The following is a 16,512-nucleotide window of genomic DNA, read 5'->3' on the forward strand; positions in this document are numbered from 1 at the left end:
AGTATCACTAATTTCTCTTCCCATGGAGATTTTTTTTTCTTGCTACAGCCACATAATCACCATCGGAGGCATACACTTCTAAAAAAGGAGACAATCTATATGTATTCCTAAATAAACACAGTTTTGAAAAAAATACTCTCACAGTAACACGTAAGTGTATATGCTGAAACTGTTTTCCTATTGGGGCAAAAAAAAAAAAAAGCCCTCCCTCGCTATTAGAGAGAAACAAAACATTTCACAAAATTAAAATTGTAAAGAAAAGTAATATAAAACTACTGGTTCGCACAAAACTCAAGAACTTGTCTTACCTTGGTAAGAGAGTGTACACAACACAGGCTCTCAATAAGTGCTATTATAAAGATTCATTTTTATCATTATTATTCCACATTTTATTGTACATACTGTACAGACACTTCCATATAGTTAATCCGCCCCACAGAACATGAGAGGAATTATTATTCTACCTGTATCAACATGCTCAAAAAAGGTTAAGAAATTTGTCCAAGGTTCTGTAGTTCATAATTACTTGGCTCATGAAAGTACTGTCTCCTTCCAACATTCACGATCTTTCTGTATCATGCTGACTCTCAAAGCGGTTTTTTTTTTAATGTCTCAATTTTTCTACTTTTACTTAAAAGATCATTTTTTGAATACATTTTTCCATCTGAGGTCAACAACTATGTATTATGTACCAGTACTACAATCACTGGGTGCCCAAGGAAACAAAAGATGATGTGACCTGTGTCCCAGAACTTCCACTATGGTTTGGCTAGATTTGTTCATGTATTTTGGTATTACATGCACATTCCCCAGGCTCCCCTCCCCCAGCACACATAAAATATAATGAAAACCACACAAGGTTAAGATGACATTTAGGAGGATTTGTTTAGTCTTCCGGCAACTCACCCTGAGGGGCTCCCTCTTAGCTCTCAACTTCACCAAACCTCGCCTATCTGGATACCCTGTAATACAGAGCTTTAGACAAATCTTTCCCCCTTTGCCTTTTTTAATAGGTAACCAATATTTTTATCAGTTTAAATTCAATTAATTAACATATAGTGTATTAGTTTCAGAGGTTGGCAACCAATTTTTTTTAAAGATTTTATTTATTTATTTGACAGAGAGCAAGAGAGAGAGAGAGAGCACAAGCAGAGGGAGAGGGAGAAGCAGGCTCCCCATTGAGCAGGGAACCTGATTCAGGGCTCAATCCCTGGACTCGGGGACCATAACCTGTGCTGAAGGCAGACACTTAACCAACTTACCAATGCCCAGGCGTCCCAGTAAACAATTATTTTTAAAACCATTTTTAAACCTCATAAACAGATCAATTAAAAGAAATTAATTAAAATGAATGAAAAAAATAACTTTTCTTAAATGAAACCCATTAGGTATATCATATCTACAGCACACCTTCTTGTGAAAGAAGCTCAATATACATCAACTCTGAAAGTGTATCTAGGCTGTATACTCTAAAAGTTCTCTATCAATCTTGACAGAAAAATTATTTTCCAAGTTGTCAGTCTCCTGGTCAAAATGAATTCTAAACTTAAAATCTGCAAACAAGAACATTATGTGTCTTCTAGCAATTCTTCTATAAAATGTTTAAGAACTTCCTTAACCCACAAACTGAAACTAAAAAATTGCTGTGTTTCTAAATATGTAATCAACATACTGTTTAATCCACCTGTTTTAGAAGACAGAACAAACAAACCAAGGGGGGAGAAAGCACAATGAAACCATGTTAAATGAAACCTGAAATTTGTGATAATTTGAAAGGGGTTTGAATCAAGCTTAAATACTTAAAATTTCCTGGTATTTCCATGCTCAGAACATAATTTCTCCCCCTGAGCAAGACAAATCTCACATATAATGCCTTGAAACTTCTATTCCTCTACTACCTACATTTTTTCCCCAACACACAAATATCTGCCTGACCTAGTTCCTTTCCTCATCAAACCACTGAAGTGTCCAACTACATAAATCATTCTCAAGTTCTCTATCTTCTGAACACCCCTAAAGGGATATGAAAACTCACACAGACGTTGCCAGACCCCCAACAAAACAATTCAGTTAGGATTTAACATAAAATTCAAACAGGTATCTACAAATATTCTTTTTACATACAACCGTTAGAAAAAATCCACATTGTGATTCATAAAAAGAAAAATTAGTTTCAACAATTTAAGAACCACTGCAGAAGAAAAAATCAATTATTTCCCATGATTAATGTAGTTATTCACAGTAAGTGTTATAAACACAGCTGTGTTGTCAAGGAGTTTTAGTTTCCTAAATTAAATTTTGTATTTGGAAAATATACATTCAAAAACTTGTACCAAAAAACATCTTTAGTACTGTTATTGATCTTAAAGAAAATTAAATTCTACCAAGATATACTGTTAAACCACAGCATCAAAAAAATTAAAGAGTACAGCCTAATCAAAACCAGCATGGTTACAATTATTTGAACCAAATTATATTTATAAAATTTCCGGGTAAGTCCAAAATTTTTTAATCCTCAAAAAAAATACAAAATATTATATTAGCAGTTTTTAAACTTAAAATTTTCATTGTTAAAATGGGCTTGCAACATAATTCTTAATATAGTCACTTCATTCCATTTCTTACATTCAGACACTCAATTATCTCAAAATTAAAATCTTAACACCAATAAATTTAATCTATTAAAGTGATTTTAATCCACAAGATTTTAAAAGTGATGTTTCTAAACACAGATTACAAATAATTTGCACATATAAACAAAAATGCAACTTTAACAATAGCTAGCACTTGCTTAATTACTTGTCATGAGAAATGCTGCAGAGGCACGGCAAATTTCCTTGTAAAAAACGGACACATTTTATTTTAGAAAAGGCACTCACCACTTCTTCCAATGCAGCACTTCGCCCAAAAGAACAAGTGAGGTGTGTGAGGCAGTTAACAAAGGACGAGAAAAGTTCATTTGGAATGGCAGTTAAAACATTTCGCGGGAACACAGTTATCAGGTTGCTGATAATGCTGGAGATTCCCACAGCTTCTGAATCTTCTATTTCAATTCTACAAATCAAGTAATGAGTATTATTAAGTGGCAGTAGAAAAAAGTCCCAAGACCTCATTTCCAAACATCCAAATATTATCACCCATTCATTTTTAAAGGCGTGTCTCTGTGTATTAATTTCAAATTACCCATATAAATATACTTCAAAATATAAACAGGGAAAAAAAATTACTAGTTTCTTTTTCTCCTCTAATGTTAAACATAAAGAAAAAACTGAAAGTTCCTTCCTCAGTTATAAAGGGCAAGTATACCTACCCATTGATAGTATTCAGTAATCCCTCAATGAAGTGTGCTAGATAATCAACTTGTGATCCTTCATCGGGGAAGATGGGTCCATGAAGAGAAGCTAACTGGGCAAGGCACTGAAGAGAATCTTGTGCCATATCTGAATCTTCTCTGATTTTTCGATGTACCTGTTAGAAAGAATTACTAATCCATAAAAATAAATTCTTCTTTTGTAAGGGTCACGTGTCTATCATGCCGAATGAGGTAAGAGAAAAATTCACTGTAGCTGGTTATTTCTAGAAAATTAATTCCTGAACTTAACTAAATTTGAAAATTGTCCCTCAGTCCACTTTACATTATAGGCCATGATTTTAAACTTGTCAAGTAATTTTTAACTGAGGGCTACCTACATTTTGAAAATTGAACTGTCTCCAGCATGTTATGACAAAGAGAGAAACAGATGCCAGCCAGTCAGACATACTGCTTCTTCTAAAAACAGCAACAACGACAGTCATCTGTATTATGCTAACTATGCCTAGCTACAGCTTCTTGCTAAAGTTAGCAGACAAGTTCAATCAAGAGTATATAGATGCTGCTTTAGCAGAAGTAAACAGTTGCACACTTAGAAAACCAATATACCTTTCAATCCCTAGACATTCACTCATTCAACCAGTATATAATTATGCACACTCTTTCATTACTCTGAGATTGCCCACAATTTGTTTGAATTTCATTTTATCCTGTATCATTGCTGTTAATAACGGCTAAAGTTTTTAAATTTTATTTAAAGTCCACTTTAAACCTCATCTAGATCTTATTTTGATGATTCAATACTGATGTGAAACACCTGGTGCACAGTATTCCGTAAGAAGGAAACGCTCCTGAAATACTGCTCCCTAGTTTTACAGTGTTATTAATATTCTCAGATTTTAAAGATGTTTCATTTCTGTGATCTGACAAAATTAAAGAGCCAAGGAAAATACATTTTGTAAAGAAATTACAGATAATTTTTTATCCTAATCCACCAACCACATTTAACAGCAATCATTTTCTACTTTCCACAAACATTTGACTTCTCCAGCCCTTTTCCTACACAAATCTCTTTGCTTTCTGAATGTCACAAAATTTTAAACATTAATTCTCTATTTGTGTCAAGTCATGTCCACTCTGACTCTGCAAATCATTTATAAATTACTTGACATTAGCATATTTCTCTTAAGTATGCACAGGTACATTTTTGGGACATAGTAAAGAGACACTCAAATCCTTATTCACAGATTGATTTCATTAATCTTTAAACCTTGAACTTATTTAGGCTGTAAGAAGTTTAAAATACTAAAGAGTGACAAAGTTAACTGATCTACTGACCTGCTTAAAATATTCAACCCTCTTTGCTCTAGAACAGAGGGTGGCAAACCACAGCCTATGGCCAAATCTGGCCTCCTGCTTATTTTGTATGGCCTATCAGATGGTTTTTACATTTTTATATGGTTGAGGAAAACAAAATCAAAGAAAGTGGTATTTTAAGACATATGACAATTATACAAAATTCACATTTTTAATAACTGCAAATAAAGTTTTACAGGAACACTGCCACGCTTATTTGTGTAAGTATCATCCATGGCTGCTTCTGTACAACAATGGCAGAGCTAAACAGCTGCAACAGAGAACATATGACCTGCAAAGCCTAATATTTATTACCTGGCCTCTACAGAAAAAGTCTGCCAATCCCTGGTTTAGAATAACACAAATGTTTCTCAAAATACATTCCATTACATTTTAAGTTTTAAATACTAAATTAAAAGTATAATACACAAATTCATAATATCTACATTGTCCAATTCAAGAACTTCTGAACACAACTCATTCTCAAATTCCTTATCTGAAAACTGTAACTAAATTTCTCTCATCATGCCTTTTAACCTAATCAACATTTAAGTATGTTATCCAGGGGTACATTCTGCCAATGAATACAATGAAATCCCGGACAACAGAAGGTTTCTTTTCTACTTATAGAGCTAAATGGTTGCTCATTCCTGATTGGGAAGTGAGGAATTAAAAGATATGATGACCGAAATAGCTAATGTTGATTATGTAACAAAATAAAATAAAAATAAGAAACTGCCTCAGAGCCTGCATGTGCTGTTCAAACGTAATTTATGTTCTCTAAAATATGAACTCTAAAAGTCATGATAAACCAATGATTAATTCTTGTATAATATAGTAGATTCTTGCCCTTCTTCCAATGTCTGCGTTACAAAGGAGTTCTACCACAACTGAACTATATTATACAAATTAAAAACTGAATTCATCACCTGAACAGGGAAAGCAGAGGGATAAGAAAAAGCAAAGTCTAGCAGAATACCCAAGGAGGTGAATGATGAAGCAAGACAAGGAGTAAAGAGTAGCAAGTTAGTAAGATGATAAATTCTATTGGAACATGCTGAATCTGAGATGTCTGTGGGCCATCCAAATTAAAACATCCAGTAAGCACTTGGATTATAAGGCTCTGGAACTCTGGAGCAGCCTGTGCTGAATATAGATTTAGGAGTCATCGGTGCAGAAGTGGCGCTTGAAGTGGAAGAGATAGCCCACAGAAAGTGTATACAGTCAGCAAAGTTGAGAACTAAGATAGAACACTAATAATTTTTGCAGTAAGCGGAGAAAAAAAACAGACCATAAATGAGGTCAAGGAGAATCAGTCAAAAAGGTAGGAGGAAAAACTAATGAGAGTGGTTTTTCTAATACATTTGTAAACTTTTGAGGGGCAGAACGACACTTAGAGTATTCCTAAATTCAGATGTGACCAACACATTTAAAGTCTTAATTTCATGCAATAGTATATTTATGTCTATCTACTTGGATCTAGAGAAATAAGGCTATCCAGTAGAAAACTGCTTTCTATTAGGTAATGAATTCACATAACTGAAAATAAATTTTAACAAAAACCAAATGAAATTAAAAGATTAGGCACTGTCATTTTTGTAACAAATTATAAATTAAAACTGTTTATAAACTCCTTAAATGAAAGCAATAGGCCACAAACACAAAACTGTTAAAATAACACAGTAAAAAAGGGTTAACTTTCAAATTCAGAAGCTATTTGCATGTGGTAATTCACAGCTGACAGGGGCAGCTGTCTAGTTTGTCTAGACAGCTGTTCAGATTTGGGGGAGTTGTTTCCAGTACTGCCAGCAAGTTTTTCACCTTTTCAAAAACTGCTGGAATGGGATCTTCTTTCAGTCAAATGAATAACACAAAAACTTAAACTTGGATATGTATCAAAACAATTTCTGTCAGATGTGGCAGGCAACAGAATTTATTGATTTAGTTACAATTATCTCTTTGGTACTGATAGTGTTTTTAGTCATCATTTCTCTGATTTAAAGAATAAAACGCATGGTAATGCTTAATCTGAACATTTCTACACAAAATATTTTTATGTATAACCATGGGTGAATAACCTCATTCTAGGTATTTTAAGATATATACCACAAAACTACAATATTTTAAATGGTTTGATCAGAAAAGGAAGGCAGCTGTAAGGATAGTAAATAATGTTTTTCTAACAAATGAAAAGGAAGAAACTAAAATGGTTGGGATTAAGTAAAAGGGCTTCCTTTTTGTTTCTTCTTCATTGGTGTTTATTTGGACTTTTACCCCAGTTATTATATCTAAGTAACTGGTGTGCTTGCACCATTAATAGCAAATCAACATCCCTCCTCACTCCACACACACATTTTTTTACCAGCTTTGGACTACTATAGTGGGGACCTTCATGAGCAAACATAGAAACGTATTGCTTACTTCTTGATATTTAGCAAATAATCAACAGGACTATTTAAAGTTATAATTGAAATAAACTGCTATTCAATAACACTAACTTAACCCATGACTGATAAATAAGTACATAAAAAAGTACACTACACTCTACTACAGCAGTTCTCAAAGTGTGGTCCAGGGATTCTGAGACATTCCTAAGACCATATCAGATTGTCCATAAGGGCAAAACTATTTTCATACTAATACTAACACAGTATCTGCTTTTTCCATTCTCACTGTCATACATGTATATAGTGGAGCTTCTTCAAGTTTACTTGACCTGTAATATTACAACTAACTGGATGCAGAAGCAGATCTGAGAATCTGGCTGTCTTCTAATAAGCATCACACTAGAGTTTTACAAAAATATAAAACAATGCCACTCTTTTCGGTAAACTCCCCCCCCCCAAAATATAGCTATTGTTCACTAAAATGTTATTTATGTTAATATGTAATGGTTTGGTGTTACTATTTTTTTTAAGGATTTTATTTTTAAGTAATCTCTCTATCCAACATGGGACTCGAACCCACAACCCCGAGATAAAGAATTGCATGCTCCATGGACTGAGCCAGCCAGGCACCTCCTCATATTGCTATTTTAAAATGAATTAACAAATTACTTTTTAAAGTTTCCAGTTTGAATTTTTAATACAGTAAATATTAATATTAATATTAACCCCATAAACAAAAGCTCTTCGGGTCATCAATAATTTCTAAGAATGTAAAAGGGTCTTGAGATCAAAAAGTTTGAGAACTTCAGCTCCAGGATATTCAATTCTTCATACTTATATAGTATTTTTATAAATTTGCAAGGACATTTCCATATAATTTCTATTTAAGTAGATGTATTGATTAGAAGAGAAGGCTTCAGAGGAGAAAGCAATCTGTCTTATTTTAAAGAGAAATAGAAAACATGTACTCTTATCAGTGGCACTCTTCCTTGGCCTTCACCACCAGAGATGAAAAGCAAGACTTACTGTGAAGAACAGCTCCATAACTCTGCTATCCAGAAGAGTCTCCCGCCAGGACTCTGTTGGCTTTAACAGCACATTTTGTGAGGATTCAAACATAGCTATATAATGTCTGCCCAGTTATCTGGTGTCAAGGTCAACAACAATAACATTCTTACTTTGTCTCTAAAGTGTAAGTATATCCTAAATATAACAGGAGCCATCCAAAAAGAATGTAATGGAAACAGTTTAAGCCTCTTCACATATGCTACATAATTCATGCATGAAGCTAAGGAATAAAAGGCATTAAGTGCTAAAAAAAAAAAAAAAAAAAAAAAAAAAAGAATGCTACAGGAATATAAGGTAACAGTTTCATCAGAAATACATGTCATGCTGCAGGGATATAAAAACTTTGATAATCAGAGATCTTAATGGTAGCAATAAAAGAAAAAATATGAATGTAAAACAGATGCCAAAAATATATACAAAAAAGGGAAAATCAATTTCTGAATATTTATCTCACCATCTCCCCCCAATATCTTATAACAGCTAAAACCACATATACAAAATATGAGTCTCATAACACACTACTTGGAAAAATAGCATTTTTCCCACAGAAATATATTCACTGGGTAACAAAAAAAGAACAAGAGCAAATATATATCATACAAAGCAGAAAAACTCCCACACATTAGATTATGCAAATACCAATTCCAGACAAAGAAATAATCAGCTTATGTACAACACCACAGACACTCATTTAAAATTCCCACAGACTAAAAATCTACCTTTATGGTGTTCTAGTGTTTCAATATCAAACATGCTTCAAATAGAATACTACCTTTGTCACACATAAAGTAATCATAATGTATTTTTAGGTGTCCATGACTATAATTCACTTAATGACAGTGACATAGACACTGAGGTTTTTAAGAAAAGGGAAAGCTGTCTGGGCATAAAAGACAGTACTTATGCCCCTTCCACTACTAATCAGATGTCCAGCTAAATACATCAACTAGGCAACATTCTCAATCACTCAATGAGAAATTTCAACAATAGTTATCCAAAATTATAGCTTCCAAAAATTAGACACAAGTTCAAATGCTGTATTTTCATTAAAGCCCAAATCATTAACAGAGAACACTAAAGGCTATGACAATGCTTTGGAAACCATTTTTTAAAAGATTATTACTTAACCCCTTTTTGAAATATCTAATATTTTGTCTCTGAAGAGCAAGGAGGGGGCTACGAGTTGTTTCAGAAGAGAAGTCTGCTTGCTTATTTCTGAAAAATTGCTCCAAAAATGTTCTGCAACTCCATTTGATTAATGAATAAAAGTGAAATTCAAGTCAGTCACTTAAATTTCACTTTTCTCTTCCTTTATCTGCCCCCTTGTGGAGGTGCAGGGAAAGAGTCAAGAGACCAAGCGGATGGGTTAAAATGAAGCAAGCCTGGATTTTTAAGAGAGAAAAAAAAAAATCAGTCCATGAGCACTAAGAGTTTTCAGTGTGTCAACAGTTTTTTAAATGATTTCACTTTCTCACTAGACACATATTTTGACTTATGCTGTTAACAGTGTTTTCTGCATTCAGAATATACTGACTGAATACTAGGTATTTTTATATGCTGTCTAAAATGAAAGCTTATCTTTTAGAGAAATATTTGTGGATGAAATCATAGGATGTCTAGGATTTGCTTTACACTAACCCGAGGATGGAAGAGTAGAGATGAAACAAGAACTTAGAGCTGATAAAGCTGGGTATTTTATTTTTGCACATCTTTGAGATTTTCCACAATAAAAGTTTGGGGCATTAAAAAAAGGCAGCTTGAGCATACGAAACAAAGTACCCAGGTGTAACGCAATAAATTCTTTGTACTCCATAAAAAAATATTCCACTTATTTTTTTCCAGTCTTTTTTCCTTAAATTTCAATGTTGCATTTCATTAATTAAAAGGCAATGATTTTGATATATACTGGCCAGTAATGAAAAATATTTATTACTTATGTTCAGTACTGTGTTGAGCAGATACATAAGGAAAATCATGACAATCTTATTCCGATTTTTTAGGAGTTTGCAATCTTACATTAAAATGGTAACAAACTTATTTTGTTGGACATCCAGATCTAACAAACAAAATATATGTGTATAATTTTCCTAAATATTTTCAAGTAGAAAAATTACAGAATTTATTAGTACTTCATATGCTTACAAAAGGTATAAATTTATTATTAAATTAGGTGGGTTATGAGACAGATTCACATAACTGTAGTAAAATGGTTCATCTCAAAGCAGACCACCTGTCAATATTCTTGACATCACCCAGGCAAAAAGCAAGTGCAAGCTGCTCTTTCTTAGAGTAAGAAAGACAAACACTTCAGGTGCTGGTACCTGCAAGAGAAAGCTAAAATCTAAAACCCCCAAGAATCCTACACAATTCAAGCACAGAGGAAGAATATTGGGAAAATACTGGCAAAAGTAAAGGGAGTAATATTTATGTCTTGGAAATAGGGAAAATCTCATTCCAAGAGAAGGAGAGAAATCTCCTGCATCTGAAGCCTGCTGGTTATACTCAACAAGGGGTTGCCAGTGTTCTTCAGTGAGTGGAAGGTGATAACTTCAAAGATTAGTAAGTATTACAAAAGGAAACAAAACCTAAACCAAGATACTTGTTTAATTCTCTTTTCTACCTTTTTTTAATTTAGAAAAAGTGTATGCTCCATAAATTCTTGTGGATCTTAAGGATTTATATTAAGAGAAAATGGAAAGACATATATTTAAGAGAGGGCTTTTTTCAGATATGAAATGGAATTAACTGCAATTGCTCACCGAAACTTTAGGTTCAAAATAATCCTCAAATCTTTAATCTTTTTAAATCCTAGTCTCAGCCTCCCTGATCCTGGTCTGTTTTAAACATACTTTCCCTAGTTCCCAGTATACAGCCAAATCTCCTCTAAAAGCTCACAACAAGCATATTTTTAAAACGTTAATTCCTTACATTTTGCTAACAGCACATGGAGATCTATGAGTTCTGTATCTGACATCTATCAGAAAATACTTTCCCCCTAATTATTTTTTTGAAGATTTTATTTATTTGAGAGAGAGAGAGAGAGAGAGAGCACAACCAGGGGGAGCAGCAGAGGGAGTGGGAGAAGCAGATTCCCCACTGCGCAGGGAGCCAGATGCCATGACCTGAGCCAAAGGCAGATGCTTAACCAACTAAGCCACCCAGGCACCCTAGTCCCCTAATTAAAGTTCATGTGAGTTTTTTGTTTTCCAACTCCAAACCTACAAAGGACTTTTATCTCTGACATGATGTTTGCCTTCTATTAGAAAGCTCACTTATAACACACTTTGCTCAGAAGCTACCCTAATTGTTCTTTGAAGAATTAACCTACAACACTGCAGACTTAACAACCTTGTCCTTGTAAGTCAGCCCAGCACAACCACTACCACCACTTTTGCATAGTAAAAGTGCACACATACTCCTGTTGGTACAATAAGATACAACCATTTAACTTGATTACAAATAATATGTCTATTGAAAGAACATGTAACTACCCCAAAATCATTTTAATAAAAACTCAAACATTAAAAACAACAAAAAGAGCAGTGTAATAATGAATGGAACAAATTTTTAAGAACAAAGCTACTCTGACAAGAAATACATATTTCAGTTAGCAGGCTGTGCTGTGAAACTGCTGAAGTGGTTATCTTCATAAGAGGCTATGAGGGGGGCGCCTGGGTAGCTCAGTCAGTTAAGCATCTGCCTTTAGCTCAGGTCATGGTCCCAGGGTCCTGGGATGGAGTCCCACACTGGGCTCCCTGCTCAGCAGGGAGTCTGCTTCTCCCTCTTCCCTCTGCTATTGTTCTCTCTCTCTCTAATCAATCAATCAATCAATCTTAAAAAAAAAAAAGAGGCTATGAGGGTTCTTCTGTATTACCTGAAATATTGTTACTATAAACAGTACTACTTTTCAATTAAAAAAATGAGTGAGAAGCAGATCACAATGTGAACAGAACAGTCATATACAGATCTGGACCACATCTGTACATTCAAAATGTAAAAAATTAGGATAATTCAAGTTTTTATTTGGTATTGCCAATTAATTGACTATTTCTGTATGTATAAGACACCCTAAAATATCACTTCTCTCCCAGATAATTCATAATGTAGATTACTTTAAAAACAAAAAGACTACCTCTAAAATTCAGAAATCCAGCATTTCTATTCTTTTTTTTTTAAGATTTTATTTATTCATCTGAGAGAGAGAGAGCGAGAGAGAGGAGGAGGAGCAGAGGGGAAGGGAGGGGGCAGGCTGACTCTGCACTGAGCGTAGAGCCCAACTTGGGGCTTGCTCCCACAACCACGAGATCATGACCTGAGCTGAAACCAAGAGCTGGACACTTAACAGACTGAGCCACCCAGGTGCCCCTAGTATTTCTATTCTTAAGAGATTTTAAAAAATGATTTAAAGTTCTTAAAAGAATTGAACAAGTTTCCTTTTCAAAAGTTTCAAAAGTTTTCATTTATACTACTACATTAACATACCATAATATCTACACATTATACGGCTTTTTCTTTTTTATCCAAATGTATTATCAAGGAAAGAGAAGTCTGACAATGAAGTGATTATTTACTAATTAATCGTTTATTATACATATTATACACCTATCGGATTTTAGGAGACCTACAAGTCACGACAGGTTGATACTACTTAAATAGCTGGCATTTACCAAAATCTGAATTAGATTTTAAATCAAGAATTTTCTTGGCTTACGGCTTTAAACATTTAACTACAATAAATACTGAACTCAAGTAATTTATCTTTTGTATCAGAATAATTCATTTGTTAAAAAAAAAATTCAGTAAAACAGCCATCCAGAGCTGCTTTGCCTTTTAGTAATCCTATGTCTTTTTAAAAATCTGTCATCCACATCTAATCTTACTTTACCTTCCCATATTTTCACCAAATTAAAAAACCACATTACAGCACAACGATGTTTCTGTCATTGTATCAAATACAAGCCCACTCCCCTCTTAGCAAGGGTTCCAGCAAGGGTTTCAATTCTGAAGTACAAAAACCCAACCAGTCCTCTAAGTTCAACGCTCTCTTAATCCTCTGGAAAATCAGCTGCCGCTAGATGTAAATTCAACAGCACCTCAGAACAGTGAAGAATTAATTCTCTACTATCTGCTTCACAATGATCCTATCTAGCTCTAAAATTCTCTGCTTAGGAAAGCTCAGCAACTTCTAAGAACTCAAAAGCATATAAATGTACCACCTGCCCTATTTTATAACCAGAGAGAAACACACTAGGCTAAGAGCTAGAAGGACAGAATTGAATGCACCCTGCTACTGACTGCCACTGGATAAATCCTACTAAGTCTCCTGCCTCGAACAAGTCTTGAGGTCTCAAACAACAAAACACTATAATCAATAAGCACAAGTATCTTAACACGAGGGGAGAAAAGTCATCTTCAGAAGTCCTTACAAATGCAAATGAGTTCTTGTTCATCTACTAACACCTTAAGTAAGGGTATCACTTTGTGGTGGTAACTGACAGTAAAAAGACAGTGAGTTATACAATAACTACAAATCATCCTCACACAAACACAGAGAGTATGAAAATTACCATAGCCTATACTTATAAATACTTTATGATACAGGAAGATCCTGTAGCAACAATGAACATTTTACAAAAGTAATAAAAACTTTAATTTCTCCATCTTCTCATATTCTTTTTAAGCTACCTCATTAGTAAAACCAAGTTTCAGAGGCAAAGGGAAAACCATGTTTTTCTTCTTAAACATTTACTCTCTGTCACTATGAATTTTTCTAACAATAAAGACTGTTATTTCTCTTTCTGGCACCACACAGAACCAATGAGCCCACTCTTACAGACAGCATTTAGTCCAAGTAACCAAAAGTCCTTTGAAATAAAGGAGAACTGACCTCACCTGAATGTTTTCCCAAGTCTTGCCTGCAAATAGTAACATCGGCTTTACTGGAAATCCTAATTTAGGTGAAGGCTTCTATATCCCATTACTATTTTATGATCCAGTTAGCTTTCCCCAAGAGACGGAGTTGAAATTTTTTTTTTACTAAAACCAAATCAGATCCACAAAAATAGAATATCAATAAAAGGCAGTGCAACCAAACTAAAAAAAGAAGTATTATTAAAGTCAACATACCAAACATACCTGCCAAACATTCTTATTACAAAATGATACTGTCATTTTTGATTAGCATTGCCAAAACCCTTAAGCATTTATGGACACCAGGTGAACTCCTAGCTAAATAATCTTAGCAGCATAAACAAACATCCAAGAACTAAAATAATACTTTGGAATCAAATCATCTTACCTCACTAATTAAATAATATATATTTACTAAGCATCTATTACTATATGCTAGACTGTGCAAGGTGCTAAAACAATATAGTGAAAAAAACATGACCCATGCTTTCATGAGCTTCCGAATGAGTGGGTAAATAAATTTATTCAAATAAGCTACAAATGAAAATTTACAACTGAGAAGTGAGCAAGGTCGGAGAAATCATATATTACATATGAGAAAGCATAGCAAAAGAAACCTGATCTAAGGTACACATCTGAGGCACAATCAGGTGGCGATTAGGCAAAGGGGAGAGGTGTCCAGACAGAGAAAGTCCATGTGAAGAGGTACCAAGGCACAGGAAAACAGCTTGTGAGAGCAGCTCTAACAAAACAGCACAGAAAAGTTTGGAGAAGGAGGCAGAGATCAGATCATCCAGGATGCTAGAGACCATTTTTAAACTGGGATGATATGACTAAAATCACGGGACCAGGGACACTGTTTGGACAGCAGTGATCTGAAACAGAATGAAAGCAGGCAGATTTCGTCTCAGTCTCCAACAAAGTGAGACTGGGGCACGTGTACTTAGTTCACTGGACGAGGGGTGATTCTAACATCTACCAAATCCCAGGAGCTACATATGTTGCCCCACCCAGGCCTGAGGTGGAGGATACTTTCATAAATTACTGTCTACACATATAAAACCTACATAAAATAAGTCCTTAATAAAGATAATACCATGTATATAAAAATTTTTTTAATCCACTAAAAATACTATTTGAGCCAGTAAATTCAGCAACATTACATGGTACAAGATTAACATTAAATAAAAATTTATTTCTATACAATAGCAATGAATATGAAAATAATTTTTAAATCAACTCCATTTACAACTAAATTAAAAAGAATAAAACTTATACAGGTATAAATTTAACAAAAGAATTCCAAAACTTCTACTCTGAAACTATAAAACACTGTTGGAAGAAATTAAAGATCTAAATAAATGGAAAGATATCCCATGTTCATGGATCAGAAAATTTAACACTGTTAACATGGCAATACTCCCCAAACTGATCTACCGATTCAACACAATATCTATCAAAATCCCAGCTGCCTTTTCTGCAGAAACTGATAAGCTAATTCTAAATTTCATATGGAAATGCAAGGGACACAGAGAAGACAAAATAATCTTTAAAAAAAAAAAAAAAAAGAACAAAGTTGGAGGACACACGCTTCCTTACTTCAAAACTTACTACAAAGCTATAATAATCAAGACAATGTGACACTGGCATAGTAACAGGCATAAAGACCAATGGAATAGAATTGAGAGGCCAGAAATACACTGTCACATTTACAGTTGGGTAATTTTACACAGAGTGGGGGGTGGCAGGGACAAGACAATTCAATTGGAAAATATCTTTTTCAACAAACGGCGCAGAAACAATAGGATGTTCAACATGCAAAAAAATGAAGCTGGATCACCACCTTATACTATATACAAAAACTAACTTAAAATGATGATAGACCTAATATATGACCAACCTAACTGTATGGGCTAAAAAACCATAAAAACTTAGAACAAAATATAAGATTAAATCTTCGTGATCTTAAGAACAAGAACAAAGTTGCAGTACTGACACTATCTAACTTACTATGAAGCTACAATAATCAAGACAGTGTGGTATCAGAGAAAGAATGGACAAATAGATCAAAGGGACAGAATAAAGAGACCAGAAACAGATCTATATGAATGTGGTCAAATAATCTTTGATAAAAGAGTAAAGGTAATACAATGGAGTAAAGACAGTCTTTTCAACAAATAGTGCCTGAACAACTGGACATCCAATGCAAAAAAAAAAAAAAAAAAAAAAAAAAAAAAAAAAAAAAAAAGAATCTAGACACAGACCTTACACCCTTCACAAAAATTAACTCAAAATGATCACAGACCTAAATGTAAAACACAAAACTAAAATTCCTAGAATATAGAAGAAAATCTAGATGATCATAGATTTGACAATGACTTTTTAGATATAATACCAAAGTCATGATCCATGATAGAAAGAACTGGTAAGTTGAATTTCATTAAAATTAAAAAATTCTGCTCGGTGAAGGACAATATAACA

The 16,512-nt window shown here is 33.9% G+C and overlaps 1 protein-coding gene across 4 annotated transcripts in view; it reads right to left on the bottom strand.

Annotated features, from left to right (window-relative positions):
• The window catches only part of XPO4 (exportin 4), a 120,325-nt gene that overhangs the window by 43,531 nt on the left and 60,282 nt on the right, over positions 1–16,512 (bottom strand). For all 4 annotated transcript variants that reach the window (XM_002925269.4, XM_034664962.1, XM_034664963.1 and 1 more), the window contains 3 exons: positions 8,080–8,192; positions 3,311–3,468; positions 2,880–3,054 (listed from right to left, as the gene is read on the bottom strand). In XM_002925269.4, the coding sequence (XP_002925315.1) occupies positions 2,880–3,054; positions 3,311–3,468; positions 8,080–8,192 (446 nt within the window). The remainder of the gene's footprint in view (positions 1–2,879; positions 3,055–3,310; positions 3,469–8,079; positions 8,193–16,512) is intronic.

This window comes from Ailuropoda melanoleuca, chromosome 7 (assembly GCF_002007445.2).
Source record: "Ailuropoda melanoleuca isolate Jingjing chromosome 7, ASM200744v2, whole genome shotgun sequence".
Lineage (NCBI taxonomy): Eukaryota > Metazoa > Chordata > Mammalia > Carnivora > Ursidae > Ailuropoda > Ailuropoda melanoleuca.